The sequence below is a fragment of the Rattus norvegicus genome, chromosome 11 (assembly GCF_021556685.1).
Source record: "Rattus norvegicus strain SHRSP/BbbUtx chromosome 11, alternate assembly SHRSP_T2T, whole genome shotgun sequence".
Lineage (NCBI taxonomy): Eukaryota > Metazoa > Chordata > Mammalia > Rodentia > Muridae > Rattus > Rattus norvegicus.
The window spans coordinates 93,492,541-93,511,966 of NC_141544.1; the positions used below are offsets into that span (position 1 = coordinate 93,492,541).

Here is a 19,426-nt window from a genome sequence, read left to right on the forward strand (position 1 = left end):
ACTCAATACTCAGTGAGGAAGAGCCACACTGGGCACTGGGGACTGACCAGCCCTCTGGCTCTCCCTTGGAGACTCTGCAGAACACCATTCAGACTCTGGAGCCTGTCCCCGAGTCACAGAAGCAAGGAACTGGAGGATGGCTTGCTTGTCCCAGTTAATGCACGGCTTCTGAGAACTCTGTTAGATGCTCAGAGCAATGGGGCTGAACCACAGGAGAAATCTGGCTTGGATAGGCCTCAGTGTAGTTTCCCACTGACCCTGGGAAGTAGTGACGGTCTAGCAGCCAGGGATTATTGACATGAGGAAATCAAGGGGACCTGCTTTGGAGGAGGAACGAGAAGGGCCAGAGTATCAACTTATTGCCTTTTATTTCGCTGTCTGCCCAGCTGGCCCCACTACAGGGCACAGGGCTAAGCTTGTACACACTCATGCTCTCTGTGCAGGCAAGCATGTGCACAACACACGCATACATACCCCACCCCCGTCTTTCACACACACACACACACACACACACACACACACACACACACACACACGTCTCTGGCTCTCTGAGTCAGTCTCTGGGAGGCACAGGCTGCTTCTCAGCCTGCTCCCGCCTGCCCTTTTATGACAGCACCAAGGGTAGGCAGGGCCCTCAGCCCCCAACAAGTCCCTGTGCAAACTGGAGGTACCAGCTGGCTTCAGGATGGGGCACCATATTTCCCCATTCCCAGAGTCCCCTCCTCCACTTCCTGGGGAGGGAGTACTCTCTGCTTACCTGGTGGGGTCAGACCCCTGCCAGGGCTGGGGCCTGAAGAACCCAGGCTTATCCCCACCCGACCCTACCAGGACCTCCACTACTGAAGCACAACCAAATCTGAGTTGTGAAGATCCCCCACTGGAGAGCAGGCAGGCCTGGGCCCTGAGGCATCTGGGGAGGGGATATCACCCCCTCTTCTAATCCATCTTCAATATGAAGAGGTTTGGGGCACACTTCCTGGGAGGGAGCACAGGCTTGGAGAAGTCACAGCTAGGGTTCTCCCCCGAACTTCTGTCTTCTGGGCCACAGCCAAAGGCCAGGTATCCAAAAGTCCAGCTGGCTGGTCAGAATCCTTGTGCAGTCCCGGGGGGCCACGCCCCTCGCTGGAGCTGAGCGTCAGACCTGCACGGGCAGTGTCTGGTTCATCTGCAGCCGCATGTCCTGGATACTGCTGAGGATCTTCTTCTGGTGGCCGGCCAAAGTGACCCCGATCCTTAGCAGATCTCTAGAGAGAGAAAAAAAAAAAAACGGTACTCAGTACCTTCCCCTCCACCCGCTACGCCTGGGCTCAGCCAGAGCTCCTGCCCAGAGCCTGCACCTTGAGGGGTACACTTACTCTGCAGTCATCTGGGCCACCAGGTCAAAGGAGGCAAAACCCGCACCGACGAAGCTCTCTTTATACCTCCCCATCTTGATGGCATCTAGCCAGTCGCCCACCGTCGTGAAGGTCGTATAATCTGGGACCGTGCGGTCTAGGAGGGGCTGGGACATGCTGTGGGGTTAAAAAAAAAAGAGTGACTTGGTGTATCCAGGGAGCTAGGGAGCAGGGTTAGGGTTGCCGGCCTCCGGGAAGCCAGGACACTGACCCAGATGGGGCACTGGCGATGACCTTGAGGCTGGCAGCATTGCGGATAAGCTTGTCTAGCGTGTTGACGATTTGGGAGAACTTGGGCCTGAGGTTCCGGTCCCGCACCCAACAGTCCAGCATGAGCTGGTGCAGTGCCGTGGGGCAGTCCATGGGGGGTGGTAACCGATAGTCTTGCTCTACGGCATTGATGACCTGGGTAACGAAGGGTAGGGAGTGTGAAATGAGTTCCGGTCCACACCCCACCCACTCCCACCAGCCAACCACCCCCTCAGCCCCACTCACATCCTGGTTGCTCATGTCCCAGTATGGTCGCTCTCCGTAGCTCATGACCTCCCACATGACGATCCCGTAGCTCCAGACATCGCTGGCAGACGTGAACTTCCGATAGGCTATGGCCTCTGGGGCGGTCCAACGGATAGGGATCTTCCCACCCTGGTTGGAGGGGGACATACCCTTCACCTTGTGACTCAGCGATGACCCTGAGCCCTGATCCCCGGCTTGGCCAGCCCTCCCCTCCCTCAAATCCCTCTCAGTTGCTTCCTCCTGTACCAGGGAGCTGGTGTAGGTGGGGTCTGAGGGGTCGTCCTCCAGGAAGCGGGAGAGCCCAAAGTCAGATACTTTGCAGACCAAGTTACTGTTGACAAGGATGTTGCGGGCAGCGAGGTCACGGTGCACGTAGTTCATCTCAGACAAGTACTTCATGCCGGCAGCAATGCCACGCAACATGCCCACAAGCTGGATGACTGTGAACTGCCCGTCATTGAGCTGGAGGCAAGAGGTAGGCTCAGTGGGGCCTGCTGCCTCCCCACAGGCCCATGGCTTGCCTCCCTGTTCTCTCCAAGCCCTCTGAGACTACGCTTTGCAGTTTGTGTCCAGAATTTGCTGAACGGAGACAGCTGTTAGCTGCCCTACTATGTGTCGTGAATCTTGTCTACAATATCCCAGTGGTTCTTGTGATATCAAGTATCTAGTATTACCGGCCCTAGTTTGTAATAGAGGTAGATGAGGCTAGGAAAGATAAGTATGTCGCTAGATTTAGACCGTACCGATAGTAAGAGCAGAGTTGGTATAGCAGGCCCAGCTATTTCCCTGTACCAGGCTACCTCTAAACTAAACATGTGTAGATGAATGGGGCTTCTGACTTGGTGGTGCGGGTAGCCTGACCTAACTCCCTGCAGGAAGAAGAGCAACGGGGCTAGCTCTTACCCGTAGGAAGGAGTCCAGGGCACAGTTCTCCATGAATTCAGTGAGGATCATGACTGGACGACTTTTGGTGACCACACCCTCTAGACGGATTATATTTGGATGGTCAAATTGACCCATGATGGAAGCCTCACTCAGGAAGTCCCGCCGCTGCCTCTCCGTGTATCCCACCTTCAGTGTCTTGATGGCCACGAACACCTCCCGGCGGCCGGGCAGTTTCAGCCGACCCCGGCACACTTCCCCAAACTCCCCTGCAGAGCACAGGCATAGGTCACATGGTATGGCTGGGGTCCTCCCGGCATTTCACCCATCCCTGCCTTGCACGACCGACCACTTGCTCTCGGGTTACTACTCACCAGCTCCAATCACCTCCTCGATCTTGACGCAGGACACATCGATCTCCTTGGCGAACTCTCGGACGGCCTCATTGGGATCCTCGTAGGTAAAGGGGTCAATGTAAACTTTCATCCCAGGGGCAACTACAGGGAGAAGAGGTGGATACAAGAGGATGGACTTCAGCCATAGGCAGGAAGGAGCTCATATGGCAGGGACCAGCCAGATCGGGTGCACTCTGGATAGCCTCTCTGCTAAGCTTGCCCATCCTCTGTGCTGTGCTCCGGCATCCACCCCTCCCCCGAGAGAATGCGGGGGGGGGGGGGAACCACATGAGCTAGACGCTCAGGATTCCTGTCTTTCTCCCTCGTCTCTCGTCATGTTCAAACTTCTTCCCAGTTCATTCTTCCCCTTACTCCTTCCCACTGCCCGGCCTTGTCCAGGCCTTCAACACTATTGCAATAGCCTCCTCGCCGGGTTCTCTGCCTCTGCACTTTTCTCACCCAGCTGCTCCGTGTTCCTGGAACAATATGTCCACTGTCTCTCTCCTCACCTGAGAGCCTTCCCAATTACCAGCAGGAGAGTCATGTCCAAACTCTGCCTGCTCTTTAGGACCCTCCGAAGGCCTGGCCAGACTTCTCGGCCTGGCATTCTCACAGCTGTCAAGCCAATCTTCTCACTGCCCCCACAGCCGGGCACACAGCCGGGCAGTCCACACCCATCACTTCCTTCCAGAGGCTTCTCGAGCCAGGAATGCTCCCTACCTCAAACTCTTTTCATTCTACCACTTCCTGTAGGAAGCCTTCCTCTTTGAACTCCTACTGTCCTTTGCCACAGGAATTAGCACCCAATTGTTTCCTGTGTGTGATACTTTGTTTCCACAGGACTTACTACTGTCTTTGGGACAGGGGCTACACAATCTTAAGGCTCTGGGGCTAGCCAATAAGGGACGAACTGTACCCTACTAGGAGCAGCCAGGCAGAAGAATGAAATTGCAGGAGGGAATCATCTCTAAGGCTACAGGAGCCGGGCACTGGGGACAGGGAGACACTCACCGTATTGCTGCAACTTCTCCGTGTATTCTGCATCAGGGCCCTGGCGCTGCTTCCTACAGGGACGGAGCAGAGGAGGCCTCAGGTAAAGTGGTATGGCTCCCTCTGTTCAGGGAACCCTGGAGCCCACACACAAGCCAAGGGTGGGAACCCATGGCTGGTGGTCAGAGTCCCTCCTGAGTCTCTTGGGTAGGGGCTGAAGTTCTGGGGAGTAGAGCAAGGGTACAGAAAACAGGGTGGATTGGAGTAGGCCTTCTGTGGCAAGGAAAGTCTGGGCCCAGGACGGCTGTGGCTGTGAAGGGAGGTGAGGGTTTACGAGTGTGGCGGGAGAACTCTATTCCAATCAAGGGGGGCCTGAGTCAGTCTGTGGGGCAGCCACGGTACCTGAGGCAGACAAGAGCAATGACCACGACGACCACCATGAAGACAAAGCCAGCTACGGTGGATCCCACAATTAGGGGAAGCTGCTCTTGAAGCTGCTGGGCCCCTGAGCCTGGAGGTCAAGGAGGAGCAGTGAGTGAAAGAATCTGAAAGGTGAGCTGGGGGCAGGGACTGGCATGCACTGGGAGAGAGGGACGTACCTCTTTCACTCGTGGTCTCAAACTCAGCTGGGCGGCTATACTGTCCGTAACCTGCTACTGTGCGAGCCCGGACCTGAACTACATAGCGGGCGTCGGGCTGCAGTCCGTCCAGTTGTACAGAGTTCTTCTGGCTGGTGACAGTGGAGGCGATGCCTTTACTCTGCAATGCCGTGAGAACGGAGGCATCGTCAGGTGAGCCGAGACTCCACTGACCCCCGTTCATAATCAGGCTCACCCTGTGCTGAGGCCCTGATCCCAAGGGCCTTTAATGCTCTCTGGGTGTTTCTTGTCCCTGTGTAGCCCCCAGCCTTCTGCTGCTGCCCCTGGAGATTCTGACCTTCTCAAAGTACTTCATCTCATAGTCCAAGATGACTCCGTTAGGCCGCTCCGGGGGTGCCCAGGACAGGGTCAGGCTGCTCCCTGAACTGCTGTGCAAGTGGAGCGTAGGCACTTCTGATGGGGCTGGAGAACAGAGAGGTCCACTAAGGACTCCTGGGCCCAGGCATCCTTCCTAAAGCCCGGTTCCCACAGGACCCCTCTGTATCCAGGGCAAGATGACCTGGGTCCCCCTCTTTGGCCCCCTTCTCACCGGCCTGGTTGGTGGTGATATTCACAGCTGCATAGCGGGGCGGCAAAGGGCTTTTGCCAGAGACGCCGTTGACAGCCTGCACCTCAAAGGTGTAGCGGGTGTGGGCCAACAGGTGGCTGATGTGGACCCGGCGCTCGGTCAGGCCCAGCTGTCGGGGCTCGAACTCCACGTTGTCATCACAGCGTGAACAGGTCGCCGGACCTCCAGCCCCAGAGCTGCCACGGCACTTCTTACAGATAACATTATAAAGGAGGTCATCTCGTCCGCCAAGGTCCCGGGGCTCACTCCACTCGAGGATCAGCGAGGTCTCATTCACATTGGAGATCACACCCCGGGGGGGAGACGGCACCGCTTTGGGAGCATAAAGGAGAAATAAGCTGGGGGCCCAGGACCACCCTTCTACCCACTCTGCCTTGGACACTTATCCCACCGCTGTCAAGAATCTTTCTGCACTTCCTCACTGGGGCAACAGGACTCCCGTTCACCCATCAAAACTCAATGCGATGTCACCTCCTCCTAGAAGCCTATCTTGATCGTCTGTCTTCTTCCAGGCTCCATACCCCCGCTAACATCATTCCTGGCGCTTAACATATTACATGGTCATTATCGGTTTGTGCGATTTGGTGCTGAGCTCCTTAGTGACAACATCGCCCTTTCTTTTACATCCCCAGCACCTGGCACGATGCCTGGCATGGCAGAGGCCAGGACAGGAAGAGAGCAGGACAGCACACCCTTAGCTCGTGGCTAGACCTAAGTTGAGTGCACAGCAGACAAAGGAGCGATGAGCTGGGGAGGTCCTAGCCAGCTCCCGATGCCTGCTGACTAGAGGGATCTTGTTAGCATGCAGGTGGACGGACCAGCCGGCTGAGCTGGATTCTAGTTCAAGGGTGATCACCTCCTCTGTGACAACTTGAGCATAGCGTCTACCTCCACTGAGCTCCAGTCTCCTCACCTAGAGGAGTTATCTCACTGACACTGGCTCTCTAGGACGGAAAGGCCTGCGGAAGCAGGGCGCAGGAGCTCACGTACTGGTGCAGGCGCTGTCCGCTGTGTCTGAGTCTGCGCGGTAGAAATTATTGTGACAGGTGCAGATGCTGGCAGCCGGCGAGGTGGTGCGGCTATTGGGGGGACAGGGGAGGCAGGGCCCCTCTCCTTGCTTTGCCTTGTAGCTCCCAGGGGGACAGGCTGCAAGAGAAAAAGATGACGTATACTTACCTCCCTCCTCTGAGAGAACCTGGCCTTTTCCAGCCTATGTCTTAGCTCCTCCAACTCCCAGACCATGGGGGCAATGCTGGTGTTGCCCAATTCCAGATAGATACAAAGGGCCCCTTTGCCCCACTGAGACCCACATCAGCAGATTCCTCTTCACCTCTCCGTCCCCCAGTGCCTCGGAAGATGTCAGCCCATCACCTGCACGGTCTGGGCTTGTTGTGACAGGGCAGAGAGAAGAGGAAGAGGAGGGGATGGGGAAGACAGCACCAGTGAGCTTCAGCACCCTATGCTCTGCTGAGACGCCCAAGCCTTCCCTGGGAGGCAATTCTAGAATGCCGTCATAGCCAGGTTAAGGACTTCTCAGCAGAGGGCTCCTGGCAAACCTCGACCCTGCCCACCAAGAAGCAGGATGGGGTGAGGGCTGGGCAGTGGTGAGAAAAAGAGGAAAGAGGGGGTAAGAAAACAGCAAGAAGGCTGGGGTCACCTGGAGTTCAAAGGCCTCAAAGCCTCCCGGGTCCCGGGGAACCTGTCCCAAATGAGGCTAGAGCCTGAACACCCTTCTCATCCCTCCTGCCAACCATATTCAGCCCCCGTGGCACGAGCTCTGCATGTTCCTCATGTGTAGGGTGGCCATATTATTTATTATTCAAAATCAGAATATTTAAGGAGTGAAAGGGGACACTAGGATTAATAGGATAATGGACGTAACTGGAGCCTGTCCTGGACACAGTAAAGAGACTCGTCAGTCTACCTATGAGGAGGTGACCTCTGGAGAGGGTCACCGAGCTTCGAGATGCCCGTAGCCGCGGCTGTGCCCTTCTTTAGAGTTTAATCTCCCCTCATGAAGGTGATATTCCACCCTAGATCTTTGAACCGGTGGGGGAGGGGGCAGAGGCCAGGCCAGCCTGGTTGCTATGGGAACCAGCCTGCACTTCCTGCCAGGGACCTGCAGAGTATTAGCCCTTCTCTGGGCTGTCAGGCTCATCACCCCCACCCGCTTTCCACACTTGGGAAGAGGAAGTTTCCAGCAGGTTCTTAAAGGGAAGCAGAGAGGCCGGTGAGGAGACCCAATACTGGGGGCCTCATGAGGCAGGCCAGGCTGCTGGGCCAGCCTCCTCACAGAGGGCTATGACAAGAGACATTTCCCGCTCTTGGGGGTGGGGTGGGGTACAGTCACAAGTCCCATGGAGACATGGGCAGACAGAAGAGACAAGACCTTCAACTCTCACACCTTGCCCACTTCAGCCTTGGGTGAGGATTTAATGCCAGCTCGGGAGGGGGGTGGGGGTGGAGGGGGGGGGGCTGAAGCACAGAATCTCCCTGAGACTCAATGTTCTTGTTGGCAAAACAGGAAGAAAGAGAGCAATCACTCCACAGGGTAGTGGTGAGGCTTAAGAGAGAACACCCCATCAAGAGGATTTTACAGCTAGCCAGTATGTCATGAGGCCTTATGAGACTCAGAAAGTCTATGGCCTGCCTGCTGAAGAAAGAAAGACTTGAACAACCCCTGTCTTCCTTGTGCCTCCACACTCCTGGACCAGTGGCTCCCATCAGACATGAGGTCTTAGGTCAGGGCACCACTGGTTTATGCCCATACACTCTTTAGAAACGTCTCTACTACTGACCCATTTTGCACGAGGGAGCCATGGATATAGCATGACTGAGTGACTTGCACAGGCTCACAGAAGCAGGAAGTTGAAGTGTCGGGACTAGAAGGACTTTGGGCCTCTAACTACTGTACCAGATGCACTGCCTCTCAAGAAACCTTAAGGCAAAGAAATGCCCACAGCAGCAGCCCCTCAGCTCTCGAGAGCCCTTCTAGAAAACTTGCAGGGCGAAGTATACATTTGGAGACATGACGAAGTCTCCAATGTCTGTCGAGGTTCCCACTGCTCACTAGTCAAGCATGCACCAGGTCTCCACTCTTTTAATTTAAAGCCCCTATCTCTCTTGCTCCTCCTCTCCCACATTACCCCTTCTCTGGTGCTGGGGACTGCAGGGAGACTCTCGTGCATGCCAGACTAGTGCACCACCATTGAGCGTATCCTCGGTTTCATTTCCCTCTTCTTTCCCCGGGTCTCCTTTTCTCTCCCGTGTCCCTCTTTGTAGGACGTTCTCTATTTCTCAGCAGCTGCCCCTCCCTCTCCTGCCCTCCAATCCACACCTGAGACCATATCTAGTGAGATATGAAGTCTGGCTGCCGCCAGGCTTCCCTCCCCGCCTTCCTCAGGCCCCACTCACCGCGGCACTGGGTCTCCTTGGCGGCTGGCTCATGGCCAGTAGCGCAGGTGCAGGCACCAACGGGCACCATCCACTCCCCGTCGCCATTGCAGTAGAGCTTGAGCGGTACAGACACCTCCACAGCGTTAGCGATGCAGGTGCCAGGGGCAATGACCAGCGAAGTGGGCTCAGCCCCCGTGAGGGTCTCGGGGAAGAGTGCGAAGCCTGCAGTGGTGGATGCACACTTCTTGTAGAAGGCGCGCACAGAGATGAGTGACATGCAGGCACCCTGGTCCTGGAAGGCCAAGTAGAAGCCGGCTTTGGAAAGCGGCCCGAAGCTGCGCACCTTGGTGTTAACGCGCCCAGCGTCTAGCCGCGAGAAGCTCTCATCTGGCGCAATGGTGTCCACTTTCACGTAGGGGTTCTCCATCCAGAAGGGAGAGGAGGCTGACGCCACATCGCTATCAGCCTCGTAGTAAAAAAGGTTGAAGGTTTCCTTGCAGGAGCCAGGGATGTTGGGGATGCTGTTGCAATCTCTCACGGTAAACTTCAGCTCCACGTAGACGCGCTGGACTTCCCGCCGCCAGATGAAACCGGTCCGCAGCCAGTTGTTCTGGCTGGACTCGCGCACGTTACACACCTGATACGTGCGGATAGGATTCATGGCTTCATCGTAGCCGCTCACTTCTTCCCACTGAGTGTGGAGCAAGTAAAAAGGAGGATGAGTATCCGGGGCTGCTGCATTTACCTCACAGAGGTGCTTCTGTGGTGAGGGGCTGAGCATGCGCACATGGGCTCAAAGCCTAGCTTTCTGGGTGTCTATGTCACAGGCTCAAAGCCCTGCTTTCTGAGCGCCTTTGTCGTTTAACCTCCCTGTGCCTCAGTTTCTCGGTTTGAAACCAAGAGATAACTAGCATACCTCAGGAATACAGAACTAAATAAGAAGGCACCTGAACAGGGCCTGATCTGATGCCAGTCCTATGAGTTATCTTGGGGCCTCAATTTTACCACCTGTAAAGTGGGGTTGACTGGAAATTAGATGAGGGTTTGGGGAACAAAACTGTGCAACTTGGCTAATCTTGCCCTACCAAGAGAAAGCATTTGGTGAGAGCTGGCTGTCAACACTACCAACACTTTTCATCGTCACAGAAATTCTACAAGAAGTTCAAGGCTTATAGAGTCAGAGCAGCAACAGTCCAGTTGTCCTGATGGCTACAGAGCCTGTAGTGCCCTCAAACCCAGGACCCCAGGGCTCAGCCCAGCCATGAGGGCCACCTGGGGAAGTTAATTCCAACAGCTGAGAAACATTAGAATGGTAGGGATTTAATAGTCAAGAAATAGAGGCCCAGAAAAGTCAAAGCCACACAATATGTTAGAGATCTGGGGATTAGGCCGCCTGGATCTTTTTAGAAGTCTGTCTGTCTTTCTTTCTTTCTTTCTTTCTTTCTTTCTTTCTTTTTTTTTTTTGGAGCTGGGGACCAAACTCAGGGCCTTGCGCTTGCTAGGCGAGCACTCTACCACTGAGCTAAATCCCCAACCCCTCTATCTTTCTTTTTAAAGACATCTTTCTTTCTTTCTTTCTTTCTTTCTTTCTTTCTTTCTTTCTTTCTTTCTTCCTTTCTTTCTTTCTCACTTAAGACAGTTTCTCTCATTATGTAGTCTGAGCTGTCCTGGAACTGTGTAGACCAGGCTGTCCTAGAACTCACAGAGTTCTGTCTGCCTATGCCTCCCAAGTGCTTCTATTAAAAGCTACCATGCTCTGGCTTTGCTTCCTGGATCCTGAGCCAGCACTCTCTCCAGGAACCCCGGCGCAAGTGGGGTGGTCTGAATAGACTTGGAAGGACTGCTAGGTGAGGACCATAGGACAAAGCTAGAAGAACAAGAGAAACAAATGTTCACACCTTGGGAGGATCGGGCTAAGAAGTGACAAGAGGGGAATGAGAATTCCACAGGAGCTAAGGACAGAAGCAGACCAGGTCAGGATGGAGGGAGAAGGCGTAACAGGAACCAATATTCAGTATAGATGACCGGGAAGTCTTACCCCACTCTCTGGATGAGATGTCCATGCCAGCTCGGACGTCACCCATTTCGTGTCCATGAGAGTCTCTGGGGAAACAGCAGAAGGAAAGGTCAGGGGCTAACCTCAGAATGAGGGAGAAGTCACCCAGGAAAGTCAGGGATGTAAGAAATCAGTTTCCATCAGGCACAGCCTCTCCCAAGTCTCCAAAGATGCCTTCCCTTTCCCCAGAGATCCCGAAGTCATCCCCAGAGGAGTCACAACTCCAAAGGTGTCCGTCTGACTGGCTAGGGGTAGATGTCTGTCTCTGACCCTAGGCCTGGGTTAACTGAGGTTGGAGCAGTGGCTGGTTCACACACCTCAGGCTCTACTAATCTCCACACAAAGGGGCCAGCAGGGCCTTTATCCTGGAACAAAGGGCTGTGGGCCTCAGACCCAGCAGTGTGGGCCTCCCCTGACTCCATTCCCAGCACAAAGGCTGGGCCTCACACACTGCCCTGGGGAGGAGCAGTGGCAGGCCAGGGCCTGCTCCCACCCTCCTCCTCAGCCACCTGTGGGGGTTGAAACAAGGATGCTCTTTGAGGTAAAAGGACCACCGATGGCTAAGCTAGAACTTAGTTCAAAGCTTCACAAAATCCTTGGAGAAGGCACTGCTCACAGCCCTCTACGGAAGAGGGATGCCCAGCCGGGCTGGTCTGATTGGCAAAACTGTTAGGACACAGAGCAAGGGGCCGAAGGCAGTACAAATTTGGGTCCCACTGATTCAGTGACCCCTTTAAAGGGATGGGAGAGTCCAATGTGGAGGCACACACCTGTAACCCTGGCACCCGAGAGGTTGGGGCTTGGAGGGTGAGGAGTTTCAGCTTAGTGTGGGGGTACATGGTGAGACTCTGTTTCAAAAACACCCCCCACCCTCCAAATAGAGCTTGGAAAACTGGAAACCCGGCTGTGTGTCCCAGCCAAACTTCTCCCTCCAGGAAGTGTTTCTTGGACCTTCAAGTCAGGTGAGCTGCCTTCCTCTGTGAATCAAGGGACAGCCCCTCTCTGTTCTGAGTTCCAGGCTCAGCTTGCTCCAGCATGGGAGCTCTAGACACAAACTTGCACCCCTAGAATCTGGTTCTGAGCTTTGGTTGGACAACTGAAGAGAGCATGACTCCAAGATCAGACCCAGTATGACACTAGGAAGGGAAGGGACAACCCCCTCCCCACCTCTTCCCTGTTGCCTAAGAGTCAAGACAGCCTCAACTTTGGGCTTTAACAGGCAGAGATACCCCAGAATGTCTAGAGACCATAACATCCTTGGTGGGACAGCTGAGGGTCCCTAGAAGGTCTGAAATTCACAGAAGCCATCAGAGAACCCAATGGGGAACAGAGCAGTGATGAGTGGACCTAGGTGGGTGGCACAGGGGCAGAGTGCAGCGGACACTCGCTGCAAGGAGCCAGGCTCTAGAACTACAGCAGCTAGTGGTCCTTACAAGGCCGGCTGCACAAGCCGTCCCAGCCTCCTCTGGCAGACAGACCGACAGACACATATTTGGCAGGTGGCAGAGATGGTCAGAAGCAGGGACCCAGAGATAGGATGGAAAGCTGGGGCTTAGCTGGGCCAGAAGATGGGCCAAGCTGAAGGACTTTGGCAGGCTGGGACCAGACAGTCGGGATGCTGGGCAGCGGACTACAACAGACTGTGAGATGAAGAGACAAGGAGGCCCAAAGAGACATCGACAGAGAAGGGGATTGCCAAGTGGCCTCTTCCCCAGCCGGCAGCCTGGAATACTCCTGTCCCAGGGAGCAGCCGCTCCGCGCTGAGCCAAGCACACACCCTCCCCCAGCCAACCAGCCGGCCAGTCCGCCTGCTTGTCTGCCCGCCGCCGCCTGCCGCTGCCCGCCCGCTGGAGCAGGCAAGGGCTCCCACTGCTCCCGCGCGCTGCCTCCCTCCTCCCTCTCCCTCACTTCCTTCTGCTCAGCCAGTGCCAAACCCATCTGGAACTGTTTAAACCCAAATATTCAGCCCCCCTCCCCCCTTCAGCCAGATTCCTCCACAGTTTAAAACAAGCCCTGCGCTGGCTCTGGGAGGAGGGGAGGAGGAGGAGAGAGGGGAGGGCTGGAGGCGGGCGCAGGAGGAGGGAGAGAGGGAGGCTCTTCATTTCTGTTTAATTTCTGGAGAGGGAGGGAGGGGATCAGCCTTTGGCCATCGCTCAATCTCGGCACATTTTTCCCATTAATGAGGAGAGGACTTGGGTTTCCAGGCCTGTGTGCCTGAGGAGGGGCTCGGGCTCCGGTCACCAGGGTGGGGAGGAGGCGGGCTGCTCTGGTTTCCCCTCTTCTCTTGGGAGAGGAGGGGTCTGTTCCTTGCAGTCTGCCCCAAGCACGGGAGGGAGATCTAGGGCAGACTGAGTATATCAGTGCCCGGGTCTCAAGGACTGACTGAGGGTTATAGCACCATCTCTGCCCACGGTACCGGGAGGGAGAGCTTTTCTCTGCTTTGAAGATATGGACTTAGAACAAAAGAGCAACCTCCAAATACTCCTAGCTGCTGCTTACATGCCAACCCCTCAGCCAGGTGGCTGTGGAGGGAGATAAGAAAGGACGGCTGGCCACCCCCTAGACACAGGACTCTTATTGTTCTTAAGAGTCACCAGGAAGTTATCATCATACTGGTGATCTGGAACTGGGGCTTTGATGAAGCACTCTTTCGGTTTTCCATCGGGCCACAGCCTAAGTAAGTAGCTGGTGGCAGCAAACCGTGTGGCTCTCACCTATGCACAAAAACAACATTTGCACAGGCAGTACCCAGTTCTCAGTGGCAGAGCTCATTCCCCACTACTGGGACCAAAGAAGGGCGAGTCAACACATATGGTGGACAAATACATTCGGAACCACCTGCAAACACGTACACGGCCCCCCACACAGCTAGTCTGCCTTTTTCAGACAGATGCATATGGTACAGAGTGATTACTCTCCTTAGACATTCATACACAGAGAGAATCTTTCTTACATACAGATCCAGCGTGCCCTAAGGCAGACCCACTGTCAGCCACACAGCCTTACTAAGGACAGGCACGCCCAATCCAACCGTACACCCTCCTCTCACACACCCAATCGCATGGCTACATAGAAACTACAAACACAAGCACTAGTTTCCCCGCAGAGACTTGTAACATGCTCTTCCATATGCACATGGAGAACGCACCACAGCTCCATGAAGGAGCAAGGGAACTCCATCCGGGGAGCAGTTTGTAGCACACAACCTTCTTTAATCCCAGCACTTGGGAGGCAGAGGCAGAGACAGGATGATCCCTATGAGTTCCAGGCCAGTAAAGTCTACAGAGAGAGTCCCAGGACAGTCAGGGTTACACCAAGAAACCTTGTTTCAGGGGAGAAAAAAACCCATTAAAATCATTAAAGTTAGTGTGAGAACTTGGGGGTTCTACAAGCAGCAGACACACAGGCAAGCATACTTCTTTTCGGGGCATCTGTAGTAGAGTGATGGAAAAGTTGTGGGGAGGCGCTAACTCTCACCCTGCCTCTCCAAAAGGCAGGGCAACCCGGGCTCTACTTCCTGTTGTCCTAGCTAAAGCAGGAGCTGTCAGTCAGGTCACAAGGCTGGGGGTGGGGCAGGGGCATGCAGATGATCTGGGTGTGGCTGGGTGCGGCCTCCCCAGGTATAGCCCCTGCCTAAACAGCAAGCCACTTCCCTGGCAGCAAAAAGTCAGTGTGTAGACTCCTAAGTCTTGGGGAGGGAAGCTGCATTCAGCAGTTTGGCTCAGGAGCTGGCAGACTTAAGTTGGAGAGCTGGCATGATGGGGCCACTGTGGATACCCTGGCCTGCCTCTGAGGGTCTCATTTGACACTTGTGCAAGAGCAAAGCTTGAGAGAGATCCTTGCTGGCTGCCCTGGTGATGGGCCAGGCCCACTGAATTTTCCTTAGATGCCAGACCCCACAGCACCTCCACGTTCCAAGTCCGCCAGAGTATACCCTGGAGCATAAGTGCCACAGATCAAGTGGTCAGAGAACAGGGTCTGTTCTAAAAGGAGTGCCCTGAAGTCTTGACAAGTTGAAGGAAACTACCCACACTGTCCTTTACCCCCATAGAGTCCCTACCGTGCACCCAAACAGGGGGTCAGGTTCCCAGTTTCTTATTCCAGTCATGGGTCAGTTTATGTTCATGCCTGTACCAGCTGAGAAGGCCTGAGAACGAAAGGGTTTGTGGGAGTCCTGCCCTAGGGTTTGAGGTGTGCGCGCGCACTTGCAGACACACTCAGGTAGGTGTAGTGTTGGGCTTTTTTTTTCTTCTTTCTGTTATTGTTTCAGTTTTTTGCCTAACTTCCCCAGGGCCACTCTCCCATCCTTAGCTATAGTCCCATGGTCTCCACATGAGGGACGGTGGGGAGGGGAGCATCTCTGAACAGAGAACACATTTTGTTTTTCATTCTTTCTCTCAGATCATGGGGATTTGTAATTAAATAAACCTGAGAGGGAGAAGAGGGGAGAAGCACAGGGCAGGGAGCCCAAAGCCTCAGTGTTCCCACCCTGGCTTGCTCTGCCAGCCAGCCTGGACCATGGACATCTGGCCCTGGCACAAGACCTCCATTCCTTCCCAGGATGCCAGTCCCAGTGGCCCAACCAGGAGTTGAAGTGGAAGGCCATGGGAGACTTGGCCTAAGGATAGCCCTTGGGCCAAGGGGCCACTCCCACCCCATCAGGTACCCAGCTGCCACCCCCCCACCCCCCCAAGCCCGACAAACCAGTTTGACTCAGCACAACAGGCAGGTCTACAATTTTCAAACTATGCAGCCCTGGTGATTCAGCCTCTTCTGTTTAATTAGTGGAAGGGCCTTCCCCACAACAACCTAGGCTCTCAGCTGCTTGGGCCAAAGTAGCAGTGGTGGCTAAGAGGAGGACAGTGAGAAACAAATTGGTTCTGTTGCTGTCCCTCCTCGGATCTGAAGCTCTGGCTGGTGACAAACAAGATGGTGGGGAATGGGAGATGGGAAGGAAGAACAGAGACAAGCGAAGGAAGCAGTAAGCATAAGTAATCCAAGACAATCCTGGGCTGTCCCCCTGGCAGTTCCCAGATTCTCAGGGTCACACCAACTACCTCAGAGGACAGACGGAGGCTTGCTGCTTCTCCCCCAGGGCCAGACTCTACTGCAGGAGAGACTTAACCAGCTTGGCTAATAGAGATGTCCCCACCCCACCTTCTACAAACTGAGAAGTCTCCTTTCACAGAAAGTTCTCCATCCTGCTGGGACTTAACTCTCCTTCCTCAAATGCATAGGACCCGTGGCTCAGATTCCGTTCCCCATCCCAGGCCTCATTCTTAGTCTGACCACCTCCGCTGAACACCTCTTTTCCCCACTGATCTGCTCTAGTGGGAACTAGAGAAAAGTTCTTAAAGGAAAATAGAGTCAGCGATGAGGTGGCCCCATGGATCCAGGGTAGTGTGTGTGTGTGTATGTGTGTGTGTGTGTGTGTGTGTGGCAATTTTTCAACTAGGGAGGACTAGTAACATCCTGATCCCATCCGAATGGGAAACTGGGAAGAGAATGAACAGGAACCAGTGTCAGGCAGTTTGTGGGTACACAAGGGTGGCACTCACAGCTCGGGGACTCCAGTCTACACACGAGCCAAAATACAGGGCAAACCACTTGAAAAGTGTTGAGAGTTGGTGACAGACCACCAATACTAAGGAACCAAAGAGCCCTGTTCTCTGGACACAGTCTCCCAGACCTGAAGTCCACCCATCCCGGACTCCCAGAAAGACAGCTGGGATGTAGGCAGGACCCTGCTCTCTATCTCTTTCCCCCTTGGAGCTGCAGGGAGATAAGCCCCAACTTTCCAGGCCAGCCTTTCCTCCCATCATTCCTTCCTTTCAGTCCCTCCAGCAGGGTAAGGACACTTCTTGCTCCCCAAAGAGCAGACCCTAGGTTGACAAAGAGTAACAATTAATCCTTAAACGGCAACACTGTGCTAAGTCCTTTACACATAGTAACAATTCAATCTCTGTTGGTACCATTTCCATGTTAGAGCAGAGGAATAGAAAGCACGGAGGTCAATGATAAAATCCACATTTGCAGGCCCTGCTACTTCCCAGAGACACCCTCACTGGCGCTAGTTCTGACTCCCATTCATAGCTGATCACAAGGGCCTTTCAGTCACCATCAGCTCCTTGGGCCAGACACTATTAGCTAGGGCCCGCCTCAAAGGATCTGAGGATTGTGGGGGATGAAAAGGAGGAAGGGAAGATCCTTCTCAGGTACACTTAGCTCATGTCCCCCAAACCACACACCTCTACCACTCCCTTCTCTGCTCTATTACCTACCACATCCCACAAAAGGGGCCATAGGACCCGATACACACAGGTGACACACAGTTAAGTGTATGTCCCAGAGTGCATGTGCCCACGTTGCCTCTCCTGAGCTAAGATAGTCACAGACCTGGGAACTCAATAGGCTCCCTGGCTCGCACCCTTCAGGCAACCAACAACAAAGCCCTACGCTGCTTTCTCACGCCTGAGATCCTATCACACACATGTGGGTGAGTGGGTGAGTGTCTCTAAGTGTGGGTGCAACCTCTGTGTGTCTGTCTAAATTTGCATGTGTCCACCCATGTGAATAAATCTGTCAGCACAGTGGGCACCAAAATTCCAAAGACCAGAAACCTCTCTGAACTGTTTTAGAGATTTTTTTTCTTCCTTTACGTTTACACTGTGGATGTATGGAAGGAACCCGACTGCATAGGGTCCATGTTTTGTTCCTCAGCTAAAAAAGTGTCTGGATCTGACCAATCCACCACACATTAAGTACTGCCTGTATTCCGATTTTCCTTCAAATTCTTTGCTGCCCTCCCTCCACATTAAGGAAGGTTTTCACCCCTGACTTAATGGGTTTACAATTTTTCTAATGCGGGGGGGGGGGGGCTGTATGTGCCTCTAGACTGTGTTAGTGACCTGTGCTGGTGTTCCCTGTGAGTTCATGTCAAGTGGCGTAAGTGTGGGCTCTCTTGTCTGGGCCAGCCACACTCCCGGCTGTTTGTTTGTCCAAGTTCAATTTCTCCTCAGTAGCAGTCTTAGTAGGTTTCACAGAGCCCACAGACAAGGCTGACCTCTTCCCGCCGCTGATGACTAGTAGCCACTCGGCTCAGGTGCTACCCGGGCAAATCCCTGTTTTGTGAGGTTCAACGGAAACCTAAGCCCTCCGAAGGTCCTGCTGGAGGTGGGGGTGGGGTGGGTCCGAGGAGGTTTACAACAGACACACACACCTCTTGTGTTGCTGGCACTTGAGAAACCATAAACAATGACAGGCCCCCTGCCTCTCCACCCCCGCAGCCATCCCCTGACAAAGCGGGGTGCACACAATCACGCTTACTGTTAACTACAACGGGTTCTCAACCAGTGCAGCCCCCCAACCCGAAGAGTTCTGCTTCACCCGCCCAAGCGCCCAGTCCCGCAGCCCCCGCCTTGATGCTGGGTCGCCCACATTTCCTCGCCTTCCAGAGGTGCGAAACCCCGAGGGGTCTCGCTTCTCTGCTTTGACTGTAGGCTATTCCTACCAAAAACCCACGGCCGAACTGCAGCTTTCGGGAGTCGGTGCCGAGTCCAGATGCCAGCAGTTCCCCTAAAGAGGGCTGCGGAGCCGGCTCGAGCCTAGAGCCTTCTTGGACGTGTGCTCAGCCCGCGGCCCCATACTGCGGGGCTCCCCGGTAGCGCGCGGGACCCCGACGCCGCTCACCTTCCAGCGCCCGGCAGCCGGCGGGCAGCAGCAGCGGCAGCAGCAGCGGAGCGAGCAGCGGCAGAAGCCCCGGCGGCGGGCGGGCTCCGGCCATAGCCCGGAGCGCTCGGGGGGCGCCGAGCCGGGCCGCGCCGGCGGGGCTGGGGGCGCCTGAGGAAGAAGGCTCGCGCACAGTCCAAGAGATCCCGGCAGGGAGGGGGCGCAAAGCAGACGGGCGGCTCTGTATCTGAGGTGTCGCCCAACCCGGTACTCAGGGTAGATGCCGGCAGGTCGTTCCCGCGGGAATCTGGACGGACCGGTCCAGGAGGATCCGGGGCGCTGGGTGGCTTGATGCCCGATGACTCGGGAGGCAGAGGGCGCAGATGGTCGCGGTTCTCGGGGCACAGTCCACTGAGGCCGAGCTCGGATCCCGGGCTCCCGGTGAGCGCGCCGTCCGGGGTAGGAGCCGGTATCAGACTGCTCCGCTCACGTACTCACTTCTGCTGGTCCTCGCGGTGGAGCGGCGGCTCTGGGCGAGAGGGGTGGGGCTACCTGCCTGCCTGTCAACATTCAGGCCACACCTCCAGAGACCCGCCGCCCACTCACAGACCGCCCAGCCAGCTGGTTCTGCTGCGAGAGCACTCTGCTGGAGTTCAGTTGGCCGCTCTTCCACCGAGCCCACCCTCGGCGTCTTGGGGCTTGGAGCAGGAGGAGCCACTGAAAAGATGAATTAGATTGGGCGGAGCCACATTGTCCATCAGTCGGGTAATCCCGCCCCTTTCTCCTATTGGCGATTAGTAACCAGCTCGAGTCCTAGCCGGTGATAACCAGATAGAACGAGCTGGGGGCGCCCCCCCGTGGTTAGCAGACCCATGGGATTCTGTCAAGATGCTTTTTTTTCT

At 55.2% G+C, this 19,426-nt stretch overlaps 1 protein-coding gene across 1 annotated transcript; it reads right to left on the bottom strand.

The window, feature by feature from the left end:
- Positions 1-351: 351 nt before the first annotated feature.
- Ephb3 (Eph receptor B3) lies at positions 352-19,026 on the bottom strand. The gene is given in 16 exon segments (NM_001414988.1): positions 352-1,244; positions 1,356-1,511; positions 1,606-1,799; positions 1,890-2,039; positions 2,157-2,372; positions 2,814-3,061; positions 3,167-3,289; positions 4,199-4,251; positions 4,580-4,688; positions 4,777-4,936; positions 5,114-5,238; positions 5,366-5,716; positions 6,395-6,550; positions 8,819-9,491; positions 10,839-10,903; positions 18,546-19,026. Coding segments are annotated over 16 exon segments (2,982 nt in total). The 5' UTR covers positions 18,640-19,026; the 3' UTR covers positions 352-1,135.
- Positions 19,027-19,426: the final 400 nt, after the last annotated feature.